Below are 27,360 nucleotides of genomic sequence, written 5' to 3' on the forward strand. Positions count from 1 at the left end.
GCTGTCATCTGCAATCGCACACGCTGGACAAGGCGACTCATAAAACACCGCGTGCTTTATTGGCAGGATATGTCAGACTGGTATTGCCAAAGTAAACACATACGGGCCTCCTGCCCACCCGCCACTCCAGACCCCCGCGCTCTCCGGCCTCCACACGCTTTTGCCATGCTCATATTAGTCTAGCCAGCTATCTCGGCACAAACGGCTGCAGATGATTTTACAGTCTTACTCCCGCTGAAGCGGACTCAGCGGGGGAGTGCTTCAAACACTCCGGGAATAGGCAAGTGAGAAATGTGAAAGCGAGTTTATACATCTATATAGACACTCATATGGGCCCAATCGACATGGTGTTTTTAAGGAATTTTCACTTGCAGTTATTACCTCTACTCACCTTGCGCACTCAACCCACTTAGCTGCCGCCGGTACCCACAGGGCACAGTCCCAAGAGTTAAGTGATGTCAACGGTAGCAAAACATAACCATATTCTAAATTCAATAAAGGTGCCACGCAATAATATGTATTGGCTCTCCGTCAGCATCATGGGAACCACTGCCCCCTCCAGGGAATCCCTGGGAAATTTCAGCACTGCAACACACCCCAAAACATGCCAGCAGCTCTGGAGAGGTGAAATATACATGCTTGCTGCAGGCACACACCTTACCTTCAAAGGGTGCGGGTGTCTGCAAACTCCTAGGTTGGGGAATCCTACTCACATTCAGTCCTTGCTGACTCCCAGCTCCCAAATCAACAAGTTGCTTGACATGCAGCGAGTATGTCATATGCTCAAATTAGCCTTTCACACCTATCAAAATAGCCATATTATTATACACAGCGCCGCACAATACAAGCACAGGGTTTACGGTTTATCAGTTCTACTGTACCTATTTTATAAACGGCAAAGGGACACGATTCTGACCCTGTGTCATCCTCCTAACTGTATGTATTCATTGGTGTACAAGCCTAGTGGGTCTTAACCCACTGAGCTGTCCTGTCAAGTGTGCTAGCAGCCTTCACAGACTGGGGTACTGCTGAGAGAGACCCAGCAATTAGGGAGAAAGAAATGTTAGTTCTGAATCCATCCACCAGGCCTCGGTCCACGCTATTTTGGCAGAGCCAGTGTTTAGTTTGCAAACAAACATATAAGCGCAGTTGCGCAACTTTATCTGTATGAGTCCCCCCCTCCCATCCCCCTCCTCGGCGGTGCTGGATGCATGTGGTTTAAAATATCAAAGCTAGCTGGACTTGATTCCTTCTCATGCCTCATATTCTACCAATAGGTACACGCTGCTCACACGCTTTTCTGGGTGCACTTTGCCTATAAACCGTTCTGGGTGCACGTTGCAAGTTACACACTGCGGGTACAAATAACAGGACAAACACCACCAGCAGCGCTCGCACTGCTTAGATGTGATTAATTTGATATATATTTTTTTTAAATGCACTAAGTTCATGCCAAGGGACATCTTAGACAGTGCTGATTGAGACAGTTAAACTAAACCAGGAAATACATATTACTAAAATATAATGCGTTTAAGTAAAAACTCCGGAGAGAATACTTGTGTTCTAAGGGCTTCCTAAATGCAAAAAGATGCACACTGTCACTGCGCTCTGCTGATTCCCACTGGTGAGTAAATGTTGGAGGTAACTATATGAAAATCTATACTGATAGCACATATGCACACTGTTCAGTTAATGGCACACTGCCGTATATAACTGCCAGGTATAAACAGTTTGTAATAGGCAGCCCGATACACAACTCTACACACCATGGAGTGCAGATGGTGCTAGACATACAATTCTGTGCCTATACTACTTAATAGCCCTTGCTGGGTATAACGTTCTTCTGGGTACACACAGGTCAGCCCTTTACACGCTGCTGGTGCACAGCGCTAGGTATCAGGAGTGCACGCACCTGGAGAGGCAGATGGACTGCGGTATTGTGTTTGTGTTTAAACAAAGCCTTCTGAGATTTGCTCTGCTTTATTTAATCCTGTTGGTGCTACTGGCGGCAGGCACTTTAAAAGCATAAATAGTTAAGCAATGCACATGGCTGGAAGTCATGAAGCGCTGCAGCTGACTGCTGCATCATAGCTATGATCCAAGCAGGATATCTCTATTCGCGTTTATGATGTTGCACATGTAAATTAATTTTTGTCAGTTTCCTGTTTCACATAAGTTTATTATTTTTTTAAATAATTATTTTCCATAAAACATACATTGGAATGACTGAATTTTTGCAGGACCGAATCCGAATGCTATAAGGGTGTTATCATTTCCACTGTTGTTTAATGCTTTGACTATATGGCACATTATGGTCACCATGAGCAATGTAATTGAAGGAATTCTCTGTATATTACTGTTAAAATTGATTATTTAAATTTTCTAAAATAGTATCACAAATACCTAGACAGGCTGTAATCAAATAAAACTATTGAGTGCAGTGCAGCGAAGGGTGAGTGATGTCTGTGTGAGTGCAGGTTGAGTGATGTGGATGAGTGAATGCAGGCTTAGTGATGTGTCAGGGAAGGGTGAGTAATGGGTCTATGAGTGCAGGGTGAGTAGTGTGCGTATGTGAATGCAGGGAGAGTGATGTATCTGTGCAAGTGCAAAGAGACTTGTCTGGCTACTCCCAGAGATGTGTTCGCCAAGGTACTTCTTTCTCAAATTTGCTTGAGAATGCAACATTTGTCCACTCATTTTTCTAAATTTTCTCGGGGGGGGGGGGGGACCGCCAAATCCCCCCCTAGGTAATTCGGGCTCGCTCGCTACACTCGCTCGCCACAGTGCAGTATTTACGCCTCACCACTTTCAAATGTCACCAGCCGCCACTGCACCACCGCCATCTGGATATTCTTCTCCAGCTTCTCAGCACAGAAAGTCTCTCAGCGTCTGGCTGGGACGTGGATTGTCCCACAAACAGTACGGATGACCTCTACTCATTGCCGGGACACCCACCCTGGACAACAGATTCTCCACAGAGCTCGGGGCATCACCTGTTATTGCCCGATGTTGTGCGTTATCACAGATGTTTTCTTTTGAATCACTAGCTTCAAGCTCCCCATCTCCCAAGGTCTGCACTCCCATTGCTATCATTGGTTCACAATCCTCCCATCGATCTGGCTCCCTCACAGCTTTCTTAAACCACAATACATTCCTGAACACCACCAACGCTTCTCTTATTACGGTGACCATGGTGCCCTTAACTCCGACTAGTTCCCAGATCTCATTTTCGAAAGAAGTCCTGAATTTCCACCCATGATGTCTCTCCTTAATCCCTACATTGTCTCCCACTCCAATTATTGATTCCTTTGCATGGTGATACGTACTCTCCCTCTCACTGTTTCCTCTTCTCTTGTCTTGGGCGACCTCTTTATCAAAAGTCACAGGGACACACTCGAAGCTGACCAGTACCAAGTCTCTCACACGTTGTTTCATCCTGAGTTCACTCGGGGCACATCCCATGGTGGAATGAGGCGTTTGGCGATAGGCTCTTAGAAATTGTTGTAAACACACCTCTAGCTCAACTTCCTTCCTTGGTCCACACAAATTCTTAAGGCTTTATTCAGAGTCCGCATGAATCTCTCTACCTCCCCATTCGCTTGAGACCACTGGGGAGTGATTCTTCCGTGCTTGACACTGAGATGATGAAGGTATTCCTTAAAATTCTTTCCCATGGAAAGGCGGCCCATTATCTATTTTCACCTCATGAGGCAATCCAAGCATGGCAAATATCCTTTCTAGAGGGTCTTAAACACTCAAAGTACATGGACCAGATGAGTTCTACTACCGGGAATTTCTTGTGACTGTCTATCATTACAAGTGTTATCCTTCCATCCGTGAAAATACAGAAGTCATATTTACCTTGGACCAGGGCCGATCACACAGTTCTTCCATGATGACTGGGATACGTGGCTGCCTCCGCAGCAGTGATCAAACAGGAATGGCACCCACACACTATCTCCTCCACCAGTCGATCTATTCCGGGCAACCATACTTTCAACGATAGTCATGCCTTGGTCTTTGCCAGTCCCTGATGACCTTGATGGGCCAACTCCATAGTGCGTTTCCGCAGACTCTGAGGCATCACAATGTGTTTTCCCCTCAACAGGAGTCCTTTGGAGCGCTAACTCAGTTAGTCTCTGCAACACCACATGCTAGTCATCCCCTCCCTTTCTTCATCGATGAGACTGCAACACCTGTCAGGAACTCTTTCCACCTGTGCTGCATGAAGGCCTTCTTCACTATTCGGATGCAGACATCCTCTTAGGTTGCTTCCACAATTCCATCAACTGGCAGCGCTCTGGGGCAGGCCGTGTCAGTAACGAGTCGTATGAAGTCTTCCACTCCCCCATAAGTATTCTTGTTCACCCGTGGATCTTCAGCCATAGGAAGTCGGGAAAGGTAATCAGCTGGATTATTCACCCCAGGTCGATGAGAAATCTTGAAATAGTAGTGCTGTAACTGCACTGTCCATCTCTCAATTCTGAGTGGACCATTCCTGGCAGTTCCGCTGTACAAAAGCACAAGCAGTTTGTGATCGGTGATCACACGAAACGTATGTCCTCACAAATAGATGTGAGAATGTTGACATGCCCACCTGATGGTCAACATCTCCCTTTCTATCTAGGCATACTGTGTCTTTACTGCAGATAGCGCCCCACTGGCATATGCAATTGCAACCCAATCTCCGGAGGCTTTCCTCTGTAACATTACTGCTTCCAGCCCAACCGGGCTAGCATCCACAATAAGCTCCGTCGGTCCTCCAGGCCGGAAGTAGGCCACCGTGGCTCCTTGAAGCAACGCCTTCTTCACATCTTTAAAGGCCTGGGAAGCTGCACTCGACTACCCCCACATCATGTCCTTCTTTGTCAGCGCCCTCAACAATCCAGAGATAGTTGCCAGCCAGTTGAGGAATTCATCTCCCGCAGTAATTAACCATCCCCAGAAAACTGCTAATTCCCTTGGGGTACTGGGGGATAGCAGCTGCTCTGATAGCCTCAATGTTTGCTGGATCAACTTGTAAGCCATCCTTCGAGAATCGATAGCCGAAGAATTCAACCTCATTAGTGTAGAAAGAGCACTTTCTCCTGTGGAGTGTCAGGCCCTTTTCAACCAGGCTCTGCAAGGTGTCCCACAGCCGGATATGGTGCTCCTCCAGATATTTGAAAATATCAGCACATTATCACTGACGTTGATAACACAGACCAATCCTGACAATGCCTCCCTGATTGCGTACTGGACCACCTCTGCAGGTAGAGGATATTTCAAAACTGAGTCTCTCAAATCTCCTCAGTCTAACAAGGGTCAAAAAGGTGATAATATATTGACTAGCTTCCTCCAACATGAGTTGATGGTACCCAGACTTGAGGTCCACCTTTAAAAACCATCTTGCCCATTGATGTCTGTCAATATCTCAATTGTTGGTGTGATATGCCTTTCTCTTTTGATCGCCTTATTTGGTAAGCGCATGTCTACACACAATCTTAGCGCTCCAGGCTATTTTGGTTTAGGGGCTATCAGTAACGGTGACACCCATGGGGTGGGCCCGACACCTTTTCGATCACCCCTGCCTTTTCCAGATTGTCCAGCTCGGCTTTGACTAGGGTCTTGGATGAAAAGGCACTCCTCAATGCCTAAATGCCACTGGCTTGATAGTTCTATCAATGTGCAATTTCACTTTGACATCCTTTAGACAGCCGAGCTCTTCAAACAGCTGCGGAAACTCCTTCAAGATGTTCTCCAAATGTGACAGGTGTACCTATTTGGTAAAAAGTTTCAATCCCAAATCCTCGGCAGTGTGGCAGCCAAGCAAGGGTTCCTGCGCTCTCCTTGGTGACATGAAATCTTGTCCACGATGCCACGTCCCCATGACTTACCTCCACATCAATAACTCCTTGCATGGTTATGGGTGTGGTACCCCTGTAGTTGTATATCTTTGCCTTGGTTTTCTTCAACGAAGGTGGTGGCTCCAGTAGTTGATACTGTTCTGCATCCAGAATATTCACTGATGCCCCTGTGTAAATGAGGGCTGTTATAGGTGTGCCTCGAATGCTCACTTTACACATCTGTGGAGGTCTTTTCTTCTGGTTGGTGCATCCAATGAATGAAACCATGAACACTTCTCCCTCGTCTTTGCCTTCCTCCTCAAGATTCTGCATTTGTTTGCATACCGCTTTACCGGCCCCTTGCTCGTTTGCTTCAGCTACTAGCTTAACTTTTCCAAACTTCTTGTATTTACCCCCACTACCAGCCTGTCGCACAGCATTCGGACATGCCTTCTCAAAGTGATCCAGTTTTCTGCAGTTCAAACAGGTTCTCCCGTTTGCTGTACAACCTCGAAGGGGGTGACTGGGGAGTCCACAGCTCCCACACACCTTTTTGGCCGCAGAAGGTTGAGCCCTTACCCATCCTCGGACAGCCCATTTCTGGATTATGTCTACTTGCTCCTCCTTGAACTTGCTCAGTGTGGCTGATGTGGTTGCCACTGTGGTATGAGCAAGAACTGATTCCATTTCTCCAGCCCGGGCATCCGCGACTTCATGGGATCTGCCCACTATGAGGGTTTCATCAAGCGATATGCTGGACTGACGAAGGATTCGTTTTCTCAAATTTGCAGACCGGCATCCTTCAATCAATGCGCTCTTATTTCTACATGTTTATCGACCTGTATGGCTGCCAGACAGTTTTCGCAGTCGCACAAAGTACATATCCACCGACTCTTGCTCACGAGTTTGCCTTAGTTTGATATGTTCGTAATCCAGATTTAGTTGTGGATCGAAATACCTGTTCAGTGCCGTTACTGCCGCATCATAATCACTGTCATCACCTGTATTTGGTAGGTCAAGATACAGTTTGTACAACTCACCCCCTCCAATGTGTAGCATATTTGACCTTTTCACCGTGGCGTCTATTTCGCGGGAAGCGCAGAAGTAGTGGTCTAACCTCCTTATCCACTTCCTCCATCTCGGCACTTATGTTGCTGGGTCGGCTAGTTAGCTAAAAGGCGGTAATGCTGCCAGTGATGTGTGTGTTACAGTGCTCACTTGTAGATTTGTGATCCTCATTTGCCTGCACTGACATCTTTTCGCCATTCTTACTTCACTCAGACTCTCATTACTGTCTCTTCTTTATGAATATCCTTTAAAGTCTCTTTTCTTATTATTTAGGTTTTTTTTTATCCACTTGCCATTCACTTATTTGTGAGCTGTGCTGCCTGCACAACCACCTGTTTTTTTCTTTATTGGCCTATACGCTGATGTGGGCTGCCCACAACTCTTCTGTGTATATTATATATTTTTTTATTAACCAGTCACTCCTCATGCTCATGGGCACGTGGTGCAGTCTGACTTTCTCTCCTGCACCGAGCAGCCACATGCGGCCTTACCAGCTCCTGACAGCCCTCTTCCTGGGCCTCTGCCACACCGGAGCAGCAAGGGCCTTCGAGCACTGCTCCACGTGGCCTTACTCTCTCTCTCACCGATGCAGGCAGCCTCTGCCGGCTTACCTTCGGGTACTACAGGGCTCGACCCCGCCCACTCAGCTCCTCTGTGGTGCTGGCTGGCTCTTCCTGCTCTGCTTGTCCAAGCACACAATCCGGCAGTGCTCCGCTGCACCTCAGCAAACGGGACACGGCTCAGCTCCTGCACACTCACAGAAGGAGCGCTCTATACACCTGCCCCTCTCACAGCGAGATGCCGCTCCGCACCGTCCAGCACAGTTCCACTACCTCCCACTGACACTCGTACAGTGCTGGATACCACTGCAGGATGCACCATCGCCGCTTCACTGGACCAGCACCAAACATTGGCGTACGGGACTCACGACTCCCCGCGAGGTAAGACCACCTTGTCACCAATGTGGTGATTGTGACCACCTCCAGCAGGCATATATAATTATAGGCCGCCATTGTGCACCCGCCAGACATACTAAGCACAGTACTGCTGGATCTGTAGTCGGACCACAAGCAATCCTTCCAAGTTTATTAATATCCTTGGGTCCGCGCCCAGCCCCTCGGATACATGTGGATAGATTATATCATAGTGGCTCATTACACTTTGCTTCAACAAACTAAGAGAGGAGATACCTACAATTTAATAAAGTGCATGTGTGTAATGTATCCAAGATCGGTAAGTAACTGTGCCCAGGTGAATCAGTGCTCACCTTACATTTATCTCAGACCTATGTATGAAGCTATATGTATTTATTTGTACAAAGCGTTTTTTTATATACATATGCACATATATATATATATATATATATTCACTGAAAAAACCATAGGTTTCACACATGTTATAGTTAGCTGGACATTTCCCTCGTAAAAAAACAATGAAATTCCCCCGTTATAGTTAGTAAAGGGAACTATAACTCACGCGACCGCAATCCACTGCTGATGACGTCAGATATTACATCACTGTATTTATTCACTTATTTACCCATTTTTCTTTCCTTTAACCTTTAGCTATACATATTTAATAAATATTTATTTTACAGAAAGACACATATGTCATCAGTGATGTAATATCTGACGTCATCAGCAGTGGATTGCGGTCGCGTGAGTTATAGTTCCCTTTACTAACTATAACGGGGGAATTTCATTGGTTTTTTACGAGGGAAATGTCCAGCTAACTATAACATGTGTGAAACCTATGTTTTTTTAAGTGAATTTGCAAGGTTTTTTAAATACTAATTCCTAACTATAACGTGTGTGAAACCTATGGTTTTTTCAGTGAATTTGTACGGTTTTTTAAATGCTAAGTTATGTAATTATTATTTAAATTTTTTTTTTTTTAAGGTTTTTCACCGTGCGCGCACCGTGCGCGCTCTGTGGGCACGCGGGGCGCTTCGCGCACCGCGCGCCCACGTTACGCCGTTCGCGTAATTTTCACGTTTCTACCATGCGCGCACGGTAAGCGCACTCTGCGATTTTTCGTAAAAATATTAAAAACATTTATGGCCCTTGGGGGTCCTTTGGGGACCCCCTGACAATGGCTAGGGGGGTCAGGAACTGTCCACCCTGCCCCCTTTTCATGTTCTCCACCTTTATTTTTCACCTCCCTCGGACTGCGAGAGACAAAATGGCGGCCGACACTTCCTGGTTTCGACCGATTCGAATGTTTACTAAGATCTAACAACCAATCAGAATTGCGCTCGTGCACGGCAGGGTGCGCTTACCGTACGCGCACGGTGCGCGCCTATAGATATATATATGCTTTTAAATGCTATTTTCTCAGAAAATACTGAACAGATTTACACCAGACCTGCAAAAGGCACATCCCTGACCTGAGGACTACCTCTCTGCCAAATTTCAAGGTTTTCTGTTCAGCCATTCGGGCTGTAGCGCGGACTAAAGGTCCTATGGGAAAATGCATGGGGAAAACGCGTTTTGGGACCCCCCTTTTTCTCAGCCCCCGCTTCACGAATCCCCCCGAGACTTTCAGGGAAGGAGCGGAGCGGAGCGCCCCACCTATTTTGAAAATTGCGCGAGGATTCGTCAATCGACGCAAAAGTTATTCCAAATAGAATGTTGCGGATTTCCTATGGAAACACGGTCCTAACTATAACTATCTACTGGCGACCGCCAGTAGATAATATATATATATATATATATATATATCTATATATATATATATATATATATATATATATTATTAGGGCCCTCACCCACAGGTACCACCTGTGGAATGATTCATCATTGGACACTCACTCACACACATGTCATTGCAGTCACACATTAGTCAAGGGAACGGGTCCTCTCATCACTCGAGCAGTGCCCGTGTCCCTGAAATTTGTGACTACAGGGACGGTCCATCCCTGAAACTCTCTATGATGTTGGTAAACTTACTCAGACATCTTTGACCATATGAGGAAAAGGTCCTTCATGTATGGTCTGAATATAAATGTGCATGCCTCTTTAAATACAATATAATTGAACAAGCAAATACACTTTCATTAAATTTAGCAGGGTCAACGAAGCTCCTGAAGAAAGTTAAATGACCTTTCGAGGCAGTTTTATTGGCTGAAACATGTCGACCTAAATCGAAACCTGGGATCATTAAATCCTAAAAGCGTCGTCAATTTTATTTTTAATCTATCCCCCAATCCTACACCATTAAAAAAAAAAGAAAATTAGGATTTGGAGGTTATTTTAACATTCCCACACTCCCTGTCTTCTCTCTGTTACCATTTCAAGGAACTACGCTTACAAAGAGTTGAGTCCACTCACACACATTCCATGTGTAAGTGAGGGTCCAATGATGAAGCATGCCACGGGTGGTACCTTTGGGTGAGGACCCTAATAATATATTATACATATAAATAGATATAGCTTCATACGTAGGTCTGAGATAAATGTAAGGTGAGCACCAATTCACCTTGGTGCTGTTACTTACAGATCTCGGATACATTACACACATACTTTATTAAATTCTAGGTATCTCCTCTCTCAGTTTGTTGAAGCATAGTATTTGGGAAGATGAGGGTATACCCATCAATAAAACTTCCCACTCCTTCTTTAGTCCTGGCGTCACTAAACTTTGCCCCAGATTATGGCCTGGCCAAGATATTGCCAGAGAAGATCTTGACTGCCAGAGATGCTTCCGCATCACACTTTCTACTGAAAGCTTATATCGAGCCACGTGTGGGAAAAAAGGAGCTGATGCGAAGTATGTTTACACGGCCTCCATGACTTTTAACAACTCAGCACTTTGCTATTAACAGGTATGCAGTGCGGTGATTATCTCTAAGAAACTCTTGTTGCAAGCTATACTACTACATGTTCTGCTAGTGTCCCTCATAGAAGTAGGTTTTAGGGTGTTAGATTTTCAGATGACATTTTAACTATGGTAGAAATGTTTGCTTTATTCTCGTTGATCGCAACATTCATCTGTGCTGCTGTTATATTTTGTGTGTTTATTGCAGATGTGCTAAGCAACAGGTTGAGACTGTTGAAAGAATATGCTTTTTGGTTGAAGTGTCTTTTTCTTAGTGCCTTTTGTGTGTGTGTGGTATTATGCAGAACTACATAGGTGTGTTTCCGATCACGACGGTGTCCCTGGATCCTTGTTTAGAGACTGTTAGTAACCCAAAAGCATTGATTCCACTACAACTATGTATTGCGTGGGGTACTGCTGGGTTGCAATACCCTGTCTTTCATATTCAAAAGAGTTGGTGCATTGAACTAACTTCACTTGTGTCACCCATGGATGTGAAAACAAACCCCGTAGAGATAAGTGAAAGTCTTCGTTTGCAGAACAGTACATTTTAATTGTTGTACAGAAGTAATAAGAAAATGTAGTGTTCATTGCATTATGTGGCATGCTTTTAATAAAGCACGGGTACTCATAGTACGGCCACGGGCCGCCAGCGGCCCAGCAAGCCTTTCTTGGCGGCCCGCGGACCTTGCAGACATCGTACCGGTGTTTTTTTTGGGTTTTTTTTACAGTGTCAGCAAACGCAGACTCTGCTCTGTGGGGGCCGGGCGATTCAAGTGATAGTCCGAGTGGAGCTGCAGGGGCGCTAAGAAGAGGTGAAATACAACAAAGCCTTGTTATCATGCAAATGGTCTCTTAAAGACCTGTGAAGTACTCGGGTGGGGCTGTGTGTGTGCCCGGGAAGGGAAGCTGCCTCAGCTGCCACACAAGCAGGGGACAAAGAATGACAGAGGACAGCAGGGTGTGAGAGTCGGTTGAGGTGACAGAGGGTGACAGAGGGCAGTAGGGAGAGACAAAAACAGACAGAGACAGATAGAGACAGAGCCAGATAGAGGCAGAGACAGATAGAGACAGGGGCAGACAGAGCTAGATAGAGGAAGAGACCGGGACAGACTGACAGAGCCAGGTAGAGGCAGAGACGGATAGAGGTAGAGACAGACAGCGATAGAGACAGAGAGAGAGACAGAGAGAGAGACAAAGATAGAGGCAGGGACATATAGAGGCAGAGACAGATAGAGGCAGAGACAGATAGAGGTAGAGACAGACACAGATAGAGGCAGAAACAGACAGAGATAGAGACAGACAGAGACAGATAGAGGCAGAGACAGGGACGGGCAGACAGATAGAGGCAGAGACAGACAGAGACGGAAAGGGAGACAGAGGGAGGGAGACAGATAGAGACAGGGGCAGACAGAGCTAGATAGAGGCAGAGACAGGGACAGACAGAGATAGAGACAGACAGGGATAGAGAGAGACAGACAGAGACAGGTACAGACAGAGACAGATAGAGGCAGAGACAGGGACAGACAGATAGAGGCAGAGACAGACAGAGACGGAAAGGGAGACAGAGGGAGGGAGACAGGGACAAACAGAGACAGGGACAGACAGAGACAGATAGAGGCAGAGACAGGGAGAGACAGAGGCAGAGACAGACAGATAGAGGCAGAGACAGAGAGGCAGAGAGACACAGAGATGGAGAGGGAGACGGAAACAGAGAGGGAGACGGAGGGAGACAGAGGGAGACAGCGAGTGGGAGGGTGACAGAGGGAGGGAGACAGAGAGGGAGGGACAGAGAGAGGGAGGGAGGCAGAGGGAGGGAAGCAGAGGGAGACAGAGGGAGGGAGTCAGGGGGAGATAGAGGGAGGGAGAGGGAGACAGACAGAGGGAGGGAGGCAGAGGGAGGGAGACAGATAGATGGAGACAGAGAGAGGGAGACAGAGAGAGAGGGAGACAGAGAGAGGGAGGGAGGGAGGGAGGGCGACAGAGAGGGAGGGAGGGAGAGGGAGGGAGACAGAGAGAGGGAGACAGAGAGGGAGACAGAGAGAGACAGACAGGAAGACAGAGGGAGACAGACAGAGGAGGGAGACAGAGCGAGAGACAGAGGGAGGGCGACAGGGAGGGAGACAGAGGGAGGGAGACAGAGGGCGACAGACAAAGGGAGGGAGACAGACAGAGAGACAGAGGGAGACAGACAGAGACAGGTACAGGTACAGACAGAGACAGATAGAGGCAGAGACAGGGACAGACAGATAGAGGCAGAGACAGACAGAGACGGAAAGGGAGACAGAGGGAGGGAGACAGGGACAAACAGAGACAGGGACAGACAGAGACAGATAGAGGCAGAGACAGGGAGAGACAGAGGCAGAGACAGACAGATAGAGGCAGAGACAGAGAGGCAGAGAGACACAGAGATGGAGAGGGAGACGGAGGGAGACAGAGGGAGACAGGGAGTGGGAGGGTGACAGAGGGAGGGAGAGGGAGGGAGACAGAGAGGGAGGGACAGAGAGAGAGAGGGAGACAGAGGGAGGGAGGCAGAGGGAGGGAAGCAGAGGGAGACAGAGGGAGGGAGTCAGGGGGAGATAGAGGGAGGGAGAGGGAGACAGACAGAGGGAGGGAGGCAGAGGGAGGGAGACAGATAGATGGAGACAGAGAGAGGGAGACAGAGAGAGAGGGAGACAGAGAGAGAGGGAGACAGAGAGAGGGAGACAGGGAGGGAGGGCGACAGAGAGGGAGGGAGGGAGGGAGGGAGGGAGAGGGAGGGAGGGAGACAGAGAGAGGGAGACAGAGAGGGATACAGAGAGGGAGACAGAGAGGGAGACAGAGAGAGACAGACAGGAAGACAGAGGGAGACAGACAGAGGAGGGAGACAGCGCGAGAGACAGAGGGAGGGCGACAGGGAGGGAGACAGAGGGCTACAGACAAAGGGAGGGAGACAGACAGAGAGACAGAGGAGACAGACAGAGGGAGGAGGGCGACAGGCAGAGGGAGACAGATGGAGGGAGTCAGGGGGAGACAGAGGGAGGCAGAGGGAGACAGACAGAGGGAGACAGGCAGAGGTAGGGAGGCAGAGGGAGGGAGACAGACAGATGGGGAGACAGAGAGAGAGGGGGCTAGAGAGTGAGGAAGACAGAGAGAGAGGGAGACAGACAGAGGGAGGGAGACAGAGGGAGGGAGACAGAGGGAGGGAGACAAAGGGAGGGAGACAAAGGGAGGGAGACAGAGAGGGAGGGAGACAGAGGGAGGGAGACAGAGGGAGGGAAACGGAGGGAGGCAGAGAGAGAGGGAGAGAGGGAGGGAGACAGAGGGAGGGAGACAGAGGGAGACAGAGAGAGGGAGACAGAGAGAGAGGGAGACAGAGAGAGAGGGAGGGAGACAGAGGGAGACAGACAGAGGGAGACAGAGGGAGGGAGACAGAGGGGTAGACAGATGGAGGGAGACAGAGGGAGGGAGACAGAGGGAGGGAGACAGAGGGCAACAGACAAAGGGAGGGAGACAGAGACGGAGGGAGACAGACAGAGGGAGAAGGGCGACAGGCAGAGAGAGGAGGGTGACAGACAGAGGGAGACAGAGGGAGGGAGTAAGGGGGAGACAGGGAGGGAGAGGGAGACAGGCAGAGGGAGGGAGGGAGACAGACAGAGGGAGGGAGGGAGACAGAGAGAGAGGGGGAAAGAGCGAGAGGGAGACGGAGAGAGAGGGAGACAGGGAGGGAGACAGAAAGCGGGAGAGAGAGAGAGAGAGGGCGACAGAGAGGGAGGTCGACAGGGAGGGAGACAGAGGGAGACAGACAGAGGGAGGAGGGCGACAGGCAGATAGAGGAGGGCGACAGACAGAGGGAGGGAGACAGAGGGAGGCAGAGGGAGACAGACAGAGGGAGACAGGCAGAGGTAGGGAGGCAGAGGGAGGGAGACAGAGGGGGAGACAGAGAGAGAGGGGGCTAGAGAGAGAGGAAGACAGAGAGGGAGACAGAGAGAGTGGGAGACAGAGGGAGGGAGACAGAGGGAGGGAGACAGAGGGAGGGAGACAGAGGGAGGGAGACAAAGGGAGGGAGACAGAGAGGGAGGGAGACAGAGGAAGGGAGTCAGAGGGAGGGAAACGGAGGGAGAGAGAGAGGGAGAGAGAGAGGGAGACAGAGACAGAGGGAGACAGAGGGAGGGAGACAGAGAGAGGAAGACAGAGAGAGGAAGACAGAGAGAGGGAGACAGAGGGAGGGAGACAGAGAGAGAGGGAGACAGAGGGAGACAGAACGAGGGAGACAGAGGGAGAGACAGGGAGGGAGACGGAGGGAGACAGAGGGCAACAGACAAAGGGAGGGAGACAGAGACGGAGAGAGACAGACAGAGGGAGGAGGGCGACAGGCAGAGAGAGGAGGGTGACAGACAGAGGGAGACAGAGGGAGGGAGACAGAGGGAGGGAGACAGAGAGAGGGAGACAGAGAGGGAGGGAGACAGAGAGGGAGGGAGACAGAGGGAGACAGACAGAGGGAGACAGAACGAGGGAGACAGAGGGAGAGACAGGGAGGGAGACAGAGGGCAACAGACAAAGGGAGGGAGACAGAGACGGAGGGAGACAGACAGAGGGAGGAGGGCGACAGGCAGAGAGAGAAGGGTGACAGACAGAGGGAGGGAGACAGAGGGAGGGAGTAAGGGGGAGACAGGGAGGGAGAGGGAGACCGGCAGAGGGAGGGAGGGAGACAGACAGAGGGAGGGAGACAGAGAGAGAGGGGAAGAGCGAGAGGGAGACGGAGAGAGAGGGAGACAGGGAGGGAGACAGAAAGCGGGAGAGAGAGAGAGAGTGAGAGTGAGAGTGAGAGTGAGAGTGAGAGTGAGAGAGAGAGAGAGAGAGAGAGAGAGATATGTGTATGCCGGGTCCAGTAGCTCAGTGGATGAAGGCGTCCGCTGCAGGGGCCTGTGTTCCACCTCATGGTGACAGTTTTTTTTGTTGCTCTAGCACCGCCTACTCCCCCTATGACCCCGCCCTCGGCCACAAACCATACTGTAAATTTGGCCCCCGAGAGAAAGTTTGTGAGTACCCATGTAATAAAGCAACCTCCAAACATAGTCAATTCTGCTTCGAAGACTAGTTGTGTGTATTTTCCTTCCTCTTCTTGTTTTGGCCTTCCCCTGGAGCATGGCCTCATTACTTGTGTTCTTCCACTTCTTACTTTTTAGTCACTCCTTTTTTTCTTTTTGGTTAAGCACTCCTTGAGAGTGCATGTGTTGTCCAGCTGTCTTCCCTGTGTACTTCGCTTTGCCCCTCTACCACACTCCATGTTGCTCTCACCTGTGTGCTTCTCCGCCACGGCCTTCTATGTTCTGTTTGCCGTTTTTAATTTACTAATCCCATTTGGATCAGTAAATAAAAAAAAAATCTACAGATTTTGTATACATGTGCATGCATAGTGCACGTGGATTCAAAAATGACAGGTCCGCGGGGACTGCTTCATAGCACTTTTTGTTTGATTTCCTCGTTAGCCATGCTGCAAAGCATCACAAAAGAACTATTGTCAAAGTCAATAGTTCCCAAAAGAGAGAGACCTATTGCCTTTACCAATGCTTGTTATGCATGGTATGGGCTTACCTAACAAATTTAGTCAGAGATATCGACAAATAAAATGTTGCGTAATTTTGTGTACTTTCGTGAAATTTTGTTAGAACAATTAAACAATTCCTCACACTCCTGAGCTTTAGGAAAGAGTACAAAAGAGTTGTTTAAGTGTGCAAAGCGGAGATGAGGTATGGTGATGCTTTGCCAATAGTGGCGGTGACGGACAATGCTTTAAACGGAGTGTTGGAAGGCGTGACATCGGCCCTGCAATATAAAGCATGGTGTGGATATAAGAAAGAAGTGAAGTGAGGATGTGAGTGAGAATGATGGAAAGGAAGTGAAGGGCATTGAAGCTAAGAATGAAGGTTTATGACAGCACTGTGGATAAGAGGGATATAGAAGAAAAACTTCAGAGGATAGTAAAATGGAATGAATTTGTATTTATCCAGCACTTCGTATGTCCTGTAAATTTGAGATGATTTAATGGTACTCAATTTACGTATCACTGAGAGTTAGAAAGCATAAGGGTCATGCGGGCGTTCTGTTTGAGATTTCTTGTACAATTGTGCCTCTAAAAAGTATCCATAAGTCCATTTGGAAAGAAACAAACCCATATATTTGAGGGTATGATATTTTACCTTTCGAACTTGAGCCTTCAAATATTGGGGAACTGTGTACTAGTATGTGTCCTTGCTATAGCCTCAGTATGCAGGAAAAGTTAAAATATGGGTTTGGCAATTGAAAGACAGATAACTTCAACACACAGGACACTGGGTTCCAAACAGTAAGTGTCAGTGGCAAGCATTTAACTCACCAAGCCTTCTTCTGTGCAGGAAGGTTGTTGGAATTTCAAAGAGAAAAAAGCAAAAGTTGACAACAATTTGGAAGATATTCATTTGAATTAGTTGTCAACAGATCTGCATTCCCTTCTGTGGTGTTTAGGAGGGGCTGTGCTGTTATTCGGGTTTCGTTTTTTGCTTCATTCCGGTGTTCTGTGGCTCGCGGGCAGTGTTCATTAGTTTTAAACAATTGTTCATTTCTAATTAGAGGCTTCATTGCAGATGGTCATCCAGAGACTACCAGTGTTGGACACAAGCCCGAGTATGCCCAATTCCTCTAATTATAAATTGACGGGGTAGAGTATTTGTTCAGTGCCCCGCCACTATGGGTCACCAGAGGACCCTGTGCTGTCGTAATTCCATTTTTAATTGTTATGTAAAGGTTTGTTATGGAGGAGTTCAAACATGCTTTACTAGAGGTACAGCACAATTTGTTCCAATACCATTCATTAACAGCACGCACTGGTGTTGGTTGCAGGTTTTCTATACCGCATGCAATGGAACACGTTCCCGTCCACAACGTTGTCTCTACTTTTATGAAGAATTAGCTCTTTTTTCGGCTTATTCTGCTTTTTCTTCCTCCTGCGGGTGATTTCAGTCTGAAGTGAAAAAAAAGCCTCCCTGGAGAATTCCTCGAGCGCTCATTTTTCTTACTTTTCAGAATTCCGCGTTATGATTTAATAGAGGAAAGCAGGCCTCCCTGGGGGGTCCCGTGAATTATTCCCAGGAAGGATCATTATTTACCCCATAATGGCCAGGCATTTCCAGCTGCCGCTGGGCGACACCTGGCTTCAGCACTAGTGGGGGTCACCTCCGCTCCCCGCAAGTGCAGGTCACTCACTCCCCTCGTATACTTCCGCTTGCAGCAGGAAAGGCAGGTACAGGTTATCGCCGTCCCTCCCGAGCCGCTCTTCCTTCAAGACGACGCTTGACAAGCGGAGCCTCGGCTGCAGCACTTTGATGATGTCAGAAGTGAGTCATTATGTAGGCGGCCGGGCTGATTAATCTCACTTATGTGCATGCCTCGTGGGCCTCCCTGCGGAGTGCCCCCGCTCAGCCCATCTTATATCTCCGCACGCTCCACGAGCCGGCCCCCAGCCCCCCTCAGGGCGGGCTCCATCTCTTCGGCCCTGCACATTAATTCTCTTCAAGCGACACCAGGGGGCCAATATGTTAAGTCTGCACTATCGCTTTGACAAAATGTGTGCTTTTATTTGTAATCATTTGTGTACAAAAGCCTCCGCCGCGCTCTTCGTACCTGAGGGTGACGGCAATTGCTTTGACCATTCAAATTGCTTCCAGTCTGGAATTGCTGCGCGTTGCAGTTTTGGGTGGTTAAAATTGGCTTGGTGGTGCCCCTGGGCTCCCTTTCCCAGGCCCTCCATTCACAAACGTGTTTGCTCGTCAAGGGCAGCAATATAGCCCTCATGGAGTTTACAACCTGTTTTTGTTTAATTCAGAGCAAAAGTCAAAAACAGTATCCGATCTATTAATTGTGTGGCATTCGGGGTTCAATGAATGTTTTGTGTTCAACTTCTTAATAACATGGGTTCATAGTAGACTTAAAAAAAATCCTATACTTCTATGAGCCGAAACTCAAAAGAAAACTGAGGCCTGACGTGACAAAACAATTGTCATGAACCAAAGCTGCATTGGGCAAAAACAAGAGAGCACAAAAGTCACCATCTGTGTAAGAAATATTTAAAATTGTCATCGTGTTTTACTTGTAACGCCAACCTTACAATAGCAATAAACCAAGTGTACTTCATCGGTAACCACAAGCACCCTTTATATAGCTAACATACGTAAATCCCGTGCTACTCAATCCTGATAAAGGCACAACTTGCTCCGATGACGCAAAAGGATATCAATGAACTCGACAACTTCCTCTTGAAACTGCACATTGACATGTTCAGGAGGATCAGGTTCGTCAGTCCCAGCATTCGATACTGCCTTTCATAGTGGTTTTTCATAACTACCTTACACAGTTGTGACATCACCAGGCCTAAAGCAAGGACCATTCGATAGACGTGTACATGTTGATGAGTTGATCTTTATTCACATAAGGTCCTGTGATGGTCAGTTTGATCAGATCTGCTTTAGTGCAGGCCCACGATTGACTGGACAAAGGGATGCTCTGTGAAGATCAAAGGCTTATCTTATATGCACTTGTCCTTAATGCACGCATCCTTTGCAAAATATGTGCATATTTCATTAAGCAATTGTCATTCTTACCATCTCTACCTTTTCTGATATGTTTTTTAGCTCACTTTGCCTGCCCCGGTTGGTTTCCAATGGGTCCTGCCATCTCTCCTTCACCCTTGAAAGATGAGGCATGCATGGATATGAAGATGTTTGACCACTCAGCGTCAGTGGCAGAAGAAGCACTGGATGCGCCCAGTGTGAGGTGCACTTGCATGGCTGTCTCAAAAGAGGCCAGCTCTTTTGCTGGTAAGTGCAATCATTCACAAGCCACTCATTCAAACAGGCCTGCTGAGCGAAGCCTTCAATCAATGAGAAATAAATTGTATATTTTCTTGATACGGACACTCAGAAATTTGTTCTCATGTCAGCAGCTACTACTGAAATAAATTTATATTTACAGAACACATCTCTAATTTTCAAGGATGACTGTTGTTTAATTCAGTAATTATAATGGCATTCAATAAGGCCTCTTCATAAACAAATCTCACAATTTCATTAGTTACTTAAAAAGGATCCTGCCACCAAAGAGTTGCACGGTTATTGTAACTTGGGGGCATATTATCAAGGGCCTTATCTCCGCTTTTTTGGCTTTAAAAGCCAAAAAAGCAGAGATAATGTTTTTGCCCTATTAACAAGGCAGTGCTAACATGCATTAACGCATGTTAGCAGCCTTGTTATTGACGCCTCGCTTTGTATCTCTAATGAGATGCAAAGTGGGTGTCACTGGGCAGTACAACCTTGCAAATATCGCTGATGTGCACATCGCAATATTTTCAAGGCTGCCCCACCATTTAAGCAGACGTTAGTTTTTGGAGAAAACCGCTGTTTTCGCAAAAAAACTAACATCTGCTAAAATGCAGACTTACCTATCCCTAACATTGGGGTGGATTATGCTGATACGACCACAGGGTCGTAGCAGCAAGGTTATCGCCGTTTTGCATGGGACATCACTGGAAAACCAGCGATGTTCCGTGCAAAACGGCGATTTCCCCGCTATCGCTGGAATTTTTATCGCCCTGGAGAAACGCGTTGTTAATAACGCGCTACCAAGGTGATAAATTCCAGCGATGGACGTCGATAAATAAAAAAGCGCCAAGCGCGCTTTGCGTTATTTATCGCCGTCCCTAGATAATATGCCCCTTGGTGTTGTAAAAGCTCCCCATCCCTATTGAAGGTAACAGGACCCCTTTAATACATTCACAGTTCCAAATAGTTTTCAGTGATCCACAAGGCCAAAACTTTCCACTGCACTGCTTATGACCTCACATTTTATATTACTCATGACATGTTCTATGACATCTTTTATGACATCACTGCTGACATCTTAAATGACATCACTGATGACATCATCCAGTGAGTGTGTTCGTTTGTTTTATAGTTTACATAGTGGCAGGTAACTACCACATTACATTTCTGCCTATTTTGCACAGCCTGTGTCCAGCTAGTGGGTGTAATTGCTTAAACAACACGTGCTACTAATGCATCTTAGGTATGTAGAGGTATTGAACACGTTATAAATCTTTGTATTGAAGGCTAACTTGTGTTCAGCATGTTCCACCCAAGTTTTTTTGTGCTGCAGAAAAAGTTTCCAACAGAGCAAAGGTTGTACTTAAAATATATTAAGTATTGTAAGCAGTCTTGAGTTATTAGACAACATTTTCTCAGTGTGACACATTTTATCTAACATAGAAGACTGTGTGCACCAGGTACAAACCTATGCCATGCCAGCCAGCACTGCCTATAGGTATAGGCAAGTCGCCCTGCTAGCAGGTCTTACAGCTCTAAGGCAGGGTGCACTAAACCACATGAGTAGATATGCCCCTACAATACTTAAGTCCATTCTTAAATATAGTAAGTGCCAGGGAAGCCATAAGGAGTACATGGACTGGAAACCGGACAACTTGAGTTCCCTAGCACCATGATGGCTTTACTGAACCTGATGCCAGTGTGAGATTTATCAAAACATGTACTTAGAGGGTACCTCAGAGGTGCCCCCTGAAAACCTACTGACCCTGGTATGGGCACTGACTGGCTTTACACAGCCTGCCACACACAGACATGTTTCTGGAGCCCTGGGTGGAAAGCCTTTGCTCTCTGGGACCAGAAACAATGCACGTCCTGGGCAGAGGTGTCACACCTCCTCCCGCCAGAATGGGCCAGTGCTCAAAGGGGCCTGCCACCTTTGTAATGCGTTCCCCAGTTCCTGCTGCTAGCAGCAGATGTCAGTCCTTGGTTTACACCCCAACTTTGGGCGAGAAAACTCAGAGACCTGGAGGTGTGCCCACTTTTTTTCAACTCCACCCCTCAGGTGGAGGAGGCGAAGTTAAGCACACTGTCAGTCCCCTCCATCTTGAAGATCAGGAGACTCCCTCAATCAGGGCTAGGTCTATGCCCCCTCCCACAGTAGGGTGGCATAATAGAGGGTGTAGTCACCCCAGGTAACATGTCCATTGGCCCTACCTACAACTCCCCTAAAACGCCCCCTACATTTAGGTGGCCCTCCTAGACCTAGAAAGAAGATTCCTGCAGAAGCCTGAAGACTTGGTCCCAGCCCTACCGCCTGTCTACAGCTTTAAAGACTCTGCAAAGAAAACAATGCCTGTCCTGTGGCCAGCGACTTCGAGAATCCTGAAGAAGCCAGCTTGCTCTTCAACAAAGACCAGATCTCCTGAGGACAGCAGAGGAATCTGACTACAAGGACTCCGGGTCCAGCTGTAGCCGCGACTCCTGCCCTCGAGTCCAGCATTGGCTGACCCCTACTGGGCCCCTAGACGATGCATGCAGCCTGAATCCAGAGGCTCCCCCTGACTGCGACCGGCTCCAGTAAAAAGACATCAACGTCTAAAGGCACCCCTGCACCCCACGCCCCTCCCCCTTTGTGAGCTGAACCGACAGTGTCTCTGCGTCCCTCTACATCTCTACCTTCCTCTGCTGTCGGTCTTCCCCCTGCAACCTCTGGTGCGACGCCTGCAGCCTGTTTGTCGAAAGCAGAATCCTCATTGAAAAGCATTGGGCGCCTGATGCTCAAATTGCACCCTGCACTCAGCTGCCCCTGTGCCACTGTTGGTGTATGTTTGGTGTTGCTTTGTGGCCCCCTCTGATGGTCCTAACCTCCAAAGCTTGGCCACTACAAGCAGTGTGGCTTCGCGTATCCCCAGTCTCCACTGAAATGCATTGGGCTGAACTCCGGTTATGACCTCTGCACGCGGCTGCCCCTGTGCCACTGGTAGTGCATTTTTAGTCCTCATCTGACCCTTGACCCTTGCTGACCTTTGGACCCGAAAACTGTAACTGTAAGTGCGATACTTATTCATATAACCACATTATTGTTTTCCTCAATAGGATACCATTAAACTGTTCAGAAATTGTTCTAAGAATCAATTTCTGAAAGTGAAAAGTATTTCTATTTAAAAACGTACTTGCCTTATTTCAAAGATATTGGTCTAAAAGTTAATTCAAACAAGGCTTATTTTTCTAAAATTGGTGTGGAATTCCGTTTTGAGTTGTGTCTTCATTATTGGTTAATGTTATGCAATACATGTCCTACACGTCTCTGTGTTAGGCCTAAGGCTGCTCACCCACACTACTACTAATAGAACACTGTGGGTTTTACATTGAGCCCTGTACACTTTTAGGGAATCCCTGGACTCTGTGCACAGTATAACCACCTAGTGTCATACCACATATAGAGCCAGCTTCCTACATTGGTGGTACAGCAGTGAGGTACAAGACTGACATTTGTTGTACCACTTGATTAATAATTGATTTTACAAGAGGAAATCCAAAATTGTGCTTTAGTTAGAATTGTTATCAATTTTTGACTTTTTCCTACATTTATTAAAAATAGTGTTAGGTCCTTGGCTAAGCCCCCCACTGTTTGGAGAATTAAAAAGTCTGCAAAGTAGTTAGGCCTTGGAAACCCATAGAGTTACAAGAAAATCTCTAATAAGTCCACAACTTACAAAAAAAAACATGCATGATACTCCAGGGACCAACCAGGACCTCAACCTGCCCCCCCATGCATTTCTGAAAGTTTCCCAACTTAAAGATTTGTGCAGAGCATGGAAGATTGTCATGGGCCCTAGACCCACAAAAGCCCAACTCCAGCAGTTGGTGGCAGAAAATGACAAGGCCATGACAAACCAACCCCCCCCCCCAATGGGGAAGAGGAGCATGAGTACCAAGAAGTAGAGGAAAGGGACTCCGAGTCCATCACCACCCCCTCAGATAGTAAAACCACTAGGAGTGACCCCAGTAGTATCTCAGATGAGTTAGAAACTGAAGATGCGAGACTTTAGAAACTAGCAGAGAAAATATCCTTAGAGGCAAGACACCTGGCGATAGAAAAAGAAAGATCTGAGTTGGGCCTAGGACCCATATCTGGTAGCAGCAAAATAGTAGATAGGGAGGTAGACTTTGTTGACTCCAAAATCCCCATTGGAATTGTCCCTAAATTATTTGAGGGTGATAATATCTGTAAGTGGTTCATTGCATTTGAAAGAGCCTTCGTGGTAGGCCAGTCCACAGGAAGCTGTGGATTGATATCCTGTGGGAAATTATCTCAGGGAACTGCAGGGATAGATTCCTGACACTCAGTGAGAAAGATGCTACATCCTATGACCTCATGAAGGGTACCCTGTTTAAGTACTTAGGATATAGCACTGGGGAGTATAGGGTCAGATTCAGGGAGGCTAAGAAAACCCAAAGCCGAACCTATGTAGATTTTGTAGATTTCTCAGTGAAAACACTAGTAGGTTGGTTAGATGGTAACAAAGTCATGCTTTTCCAGGGCTGTATTATTTGATAACGAAGGAGCACCTTTTGAGCAATTGTCAACAAGAGAAACTACATCAATTCCAAGTTGACCTAGATCCACTTTCTCTTCAAGAATTGGGGAAGAAATCAGATCACTGGGTCAAAACAAGGGTGACCAAGACTACCATTGGTGGTGGAGAGCATAGGAAAGAGGCCATAAAGCCCCCCAAGGGAAAGAGGGTAATCATAAAAATAACAAAGTGTCTTCTTCAGGTCCCCAAAAACCTGCTCAGGAGGGTGGGTCCACAGTCGCCTCGCAGTCTAAGGGTGGGTACTAAGGGAAGAACTGGGATCCCAACAAGGCTTGGTGTCACAACTGTCCAGCACTAGAACGCCAAACTGGAGACCCTAGGCTGTAAAACCAAGAACAATGCCACTAGTCCACCTGCAGTTACTCATATCCAGATGGGATCCCAAGTGTGGCCTGACCATGTCAGTGCCCTCACTGAGGCAACATTAGTCTTTGAGGGAGGGATAGACTTAGTCTGTGCTGCCTGGCCCACTAATATGAAAAAATGGAGGCAATTTCCCAAGATTAATGTATAGTCCTTGAGAGATACCTGGGCTAGAGTCACTATGGTGACCCAGCAACTTGTTCACTCATATCAGTACCTGATTGGAAAATCCTATCCAGTCACCAATGCTAACAGTATCACCACAGTCCATCCAATGGCTATGGTCACTTTGGACTGGGGAGAGTAGTTGGACAAAAGAAAGTGGCTTTGTCCCCAACTGTCCCTGTAGATTGCCTGCTTGGAAATGAGTTGTCGACTTCGCCTTGCGCCGAAGTCGAACTGAGGACCCATGCCAGTATGTTAGGTCTCTCAGATAGGGTTATGTCACAACCAGAGCACAGAGCAGAGCTCTGAGTGGAAAAGAGGAGCTGGATCCTGAAAGAGTGGACCAGCCCTACAAGAGAAAGGGCAAGAAGACTGGGGGACCAGCTTATAAACAGATCCCAAGTCAGAACCCCTCTTCTCGTGAAGAGGACTTGTTATCTTCAGAAGCAGCTGAGTCTGAAGAGATTGGGCCATACCAGGCAGATCTCTTGGGCCCAGGGGGATCCTCTAGGATGGATCTATGCCAGGGAAAATAAACCTGTCCCACACTTAAGAGCCTGAGGCAGCAAGCTGCTGCACAGGAAAAGGGTAATATCAGTGGCAGTCACATGGTCTATTGGTAGAAGGGACTCCTATACACTAAGGCCAGAGATCCCAAACCTGGTGCAACCAGGAGAATGGTAGTACCTCAGAGGCTTAGACAGTTTCTCCTCACTTTAGCACATGATATCCCCTTAGCTGGGCACGATAAAACTTTGAGTAGATTGGTCAATAACTTCTCTTGGCCACGGATGTCTCAGAAGGTGAAGGAGATTTGTAAGTCCAGTGTCACCTGCCAAGCCAGTGGCAAGGCAGAAGGCCACAGGAAGGCCCCCTTAATACACATCCAGTTGGGTCGACATTGTTGGTTGGCCCCCTGGACTCTCTAAAAGCCTCCGTGAACAAATGTATTCTGGTGGTTGTTGATCATGCCACTAGGTATCCTGAAGCTATTCCCTTAAGGGCCACTAGTGCACCAATAATGGCAAAGGCCCTTCTTGGTGTCTTTATTAGGGTTGGTTTTCCTAAAGAGGTGGTATCAGACAGAGGTACAAACTTCATGTCTGTATACTTGACACACGTGGGAGGAGTGTGGAGTGAATTATAGGTTCACCACACAATACCATCCACAAACCAATGACCTGGTAAAGAGATTCAACCAGACATTGAAAGACATGATTGGTAGACTCCCTGAAAAATTCAGATGGAGATGGGATGTCTTACTTCCATGCCTGCTTGTTGCCTACATGGAAGTGCCACAGAAGGGAGTGGGGTTCTCACCCTTTGAACTTCTGTTTGGACACCCTGTTAAAGGTTCTCTAAGTCTAGTAAGAGAAGGTTGGGAGACGCCTCTCAAAGAGCCAAAATTAGACATAGTGGACTATGTGCTTGGCCTTCGTTTCAGGGTGGCTGAGTTTATGGGGAATGCAAGCCAAAAGCTTTAGGCCAGCCAAGGGCTTCAAAAGCTGTGGTATGACCACCAGATGGCTGCCATGGTTGAATTGAAACCAGACTAGAATGTATGGGTTTTGGAGTCTTTGCCCCCTATGGCCCTCCAAGATAAGTGGAATGGGCCCTACCCTGCCCTTGAAAGAAAATGGGAGGTCACTTATCTGGTGGACCTTGGCAGTTGCAAATACCCCAAAATGGTGATACATGCCAAACGCCTGAAGCCCTATTATGACTGAGCTGATGTGACCATGCTCATGGTTACAGATGAGGGACAGGAAGCTAAGAGTGAATATCACCCTGATCTCCTCTCCAGCAAACACAAAGATGGATCTGTGGCTGGAGTGACCTTGTTAGACACCCCTATTGACCAACAGCAAGCTTACAGCAGGCAATTCCTAAGTCAGTATGCTGAGCTACTCTCTCTAACCCCTGGTCAGACTAGCTGATGTACCAATGATGTGGACACTGGTGGCAGCTTACCTGTCTAAACTAAACCTAGAGGCAGTCTGATCATGTCAGAGAGAGCATCCAAGCTGAAGTAAGCAAGATGCTGGAATTGAACCCTCAGAGAGACCCTGGGCCAGTCCAGTTATCTTAGTCTACAATCCCCATTCCAAGGGTGAAAAGAAAGAAATTAGGTTTTGCGTGGACTATAGGGGCCTCAATGCTGTGATAGAGTGATGCACACCCAATTCCTAGAGCAAATAAGATAATTGACAGATTAGGAACAGCCAAATATCTGAGTACTATGATATCGCTTCAGGGTACTGACAGATAGGACTGGCTCCTAGAGCTCAAGAAAAATCTGCATTCTCCACTCCAGATGGGAACTTCAAGTTCACTGTGATGCCCTTTGGATTAAAGAATGCCACTGTCACCTTCCAGAGGTTGGTGAAAAAAGTCCTTGCCTGACTGAAATCCTATAGTGCACCTTATCTAGATGATATTGCTGTCTATAGCTCCACCTGACAAGATCACCTGATCCACCTTGGAAAGGTCCTTCGGGCTCTGAGAAGTGCAGGCCTCACTATCAAGACAAGCAAGTGCCAGATAGGGCAGGGAAATGTATACTTGAGCCACCTGGTAGGTGGAGGTTAGGTTCAGCCACTCCAACCCAGAAAAGTCTGAACTGGGAAGCTCCAAATACCCATACTCAAGTCAGAGCATTCCTTGGCTTGACTGGGTATTATAGGAGGT

General features: G+C 47.4%; 1 protein-coding gene across 1 annotated transcript in view; it reads left to right on the forward strand.

The window, feature by feature from the left end:
• Positions 1-27,360, forward strand: part of LOC146867993 (uncharacterized) — an 86,033-nt gene that overhangs the window by 44,091 nt on the left and 14,582 nt on the right. Inside the window, exon 2 of the mRNA XM_085623905.1 lies at positions 19,358-19,543. Within this exon, the coding sequence (XP_085480031.1) occupies positions 19,358-19,543 (186 nt within the window). The remainder of the gene's footprint in view (positions 1-19,357; positions 19,544-27,360) is intronic.

This window comes from Triturus cristatus, chromosome 1_2 (assembly GCF_964204655.1).
Source record: "Triturus cristatus chromosome 1_2, aTriCri1.1, whole genome shotgun sequence".
Lineage (NCBI taxonomy): Eukaryota > Metazoa > Chordata > Amphibia > Caudata > Salamandridae > Triturus > Triturus cristatus.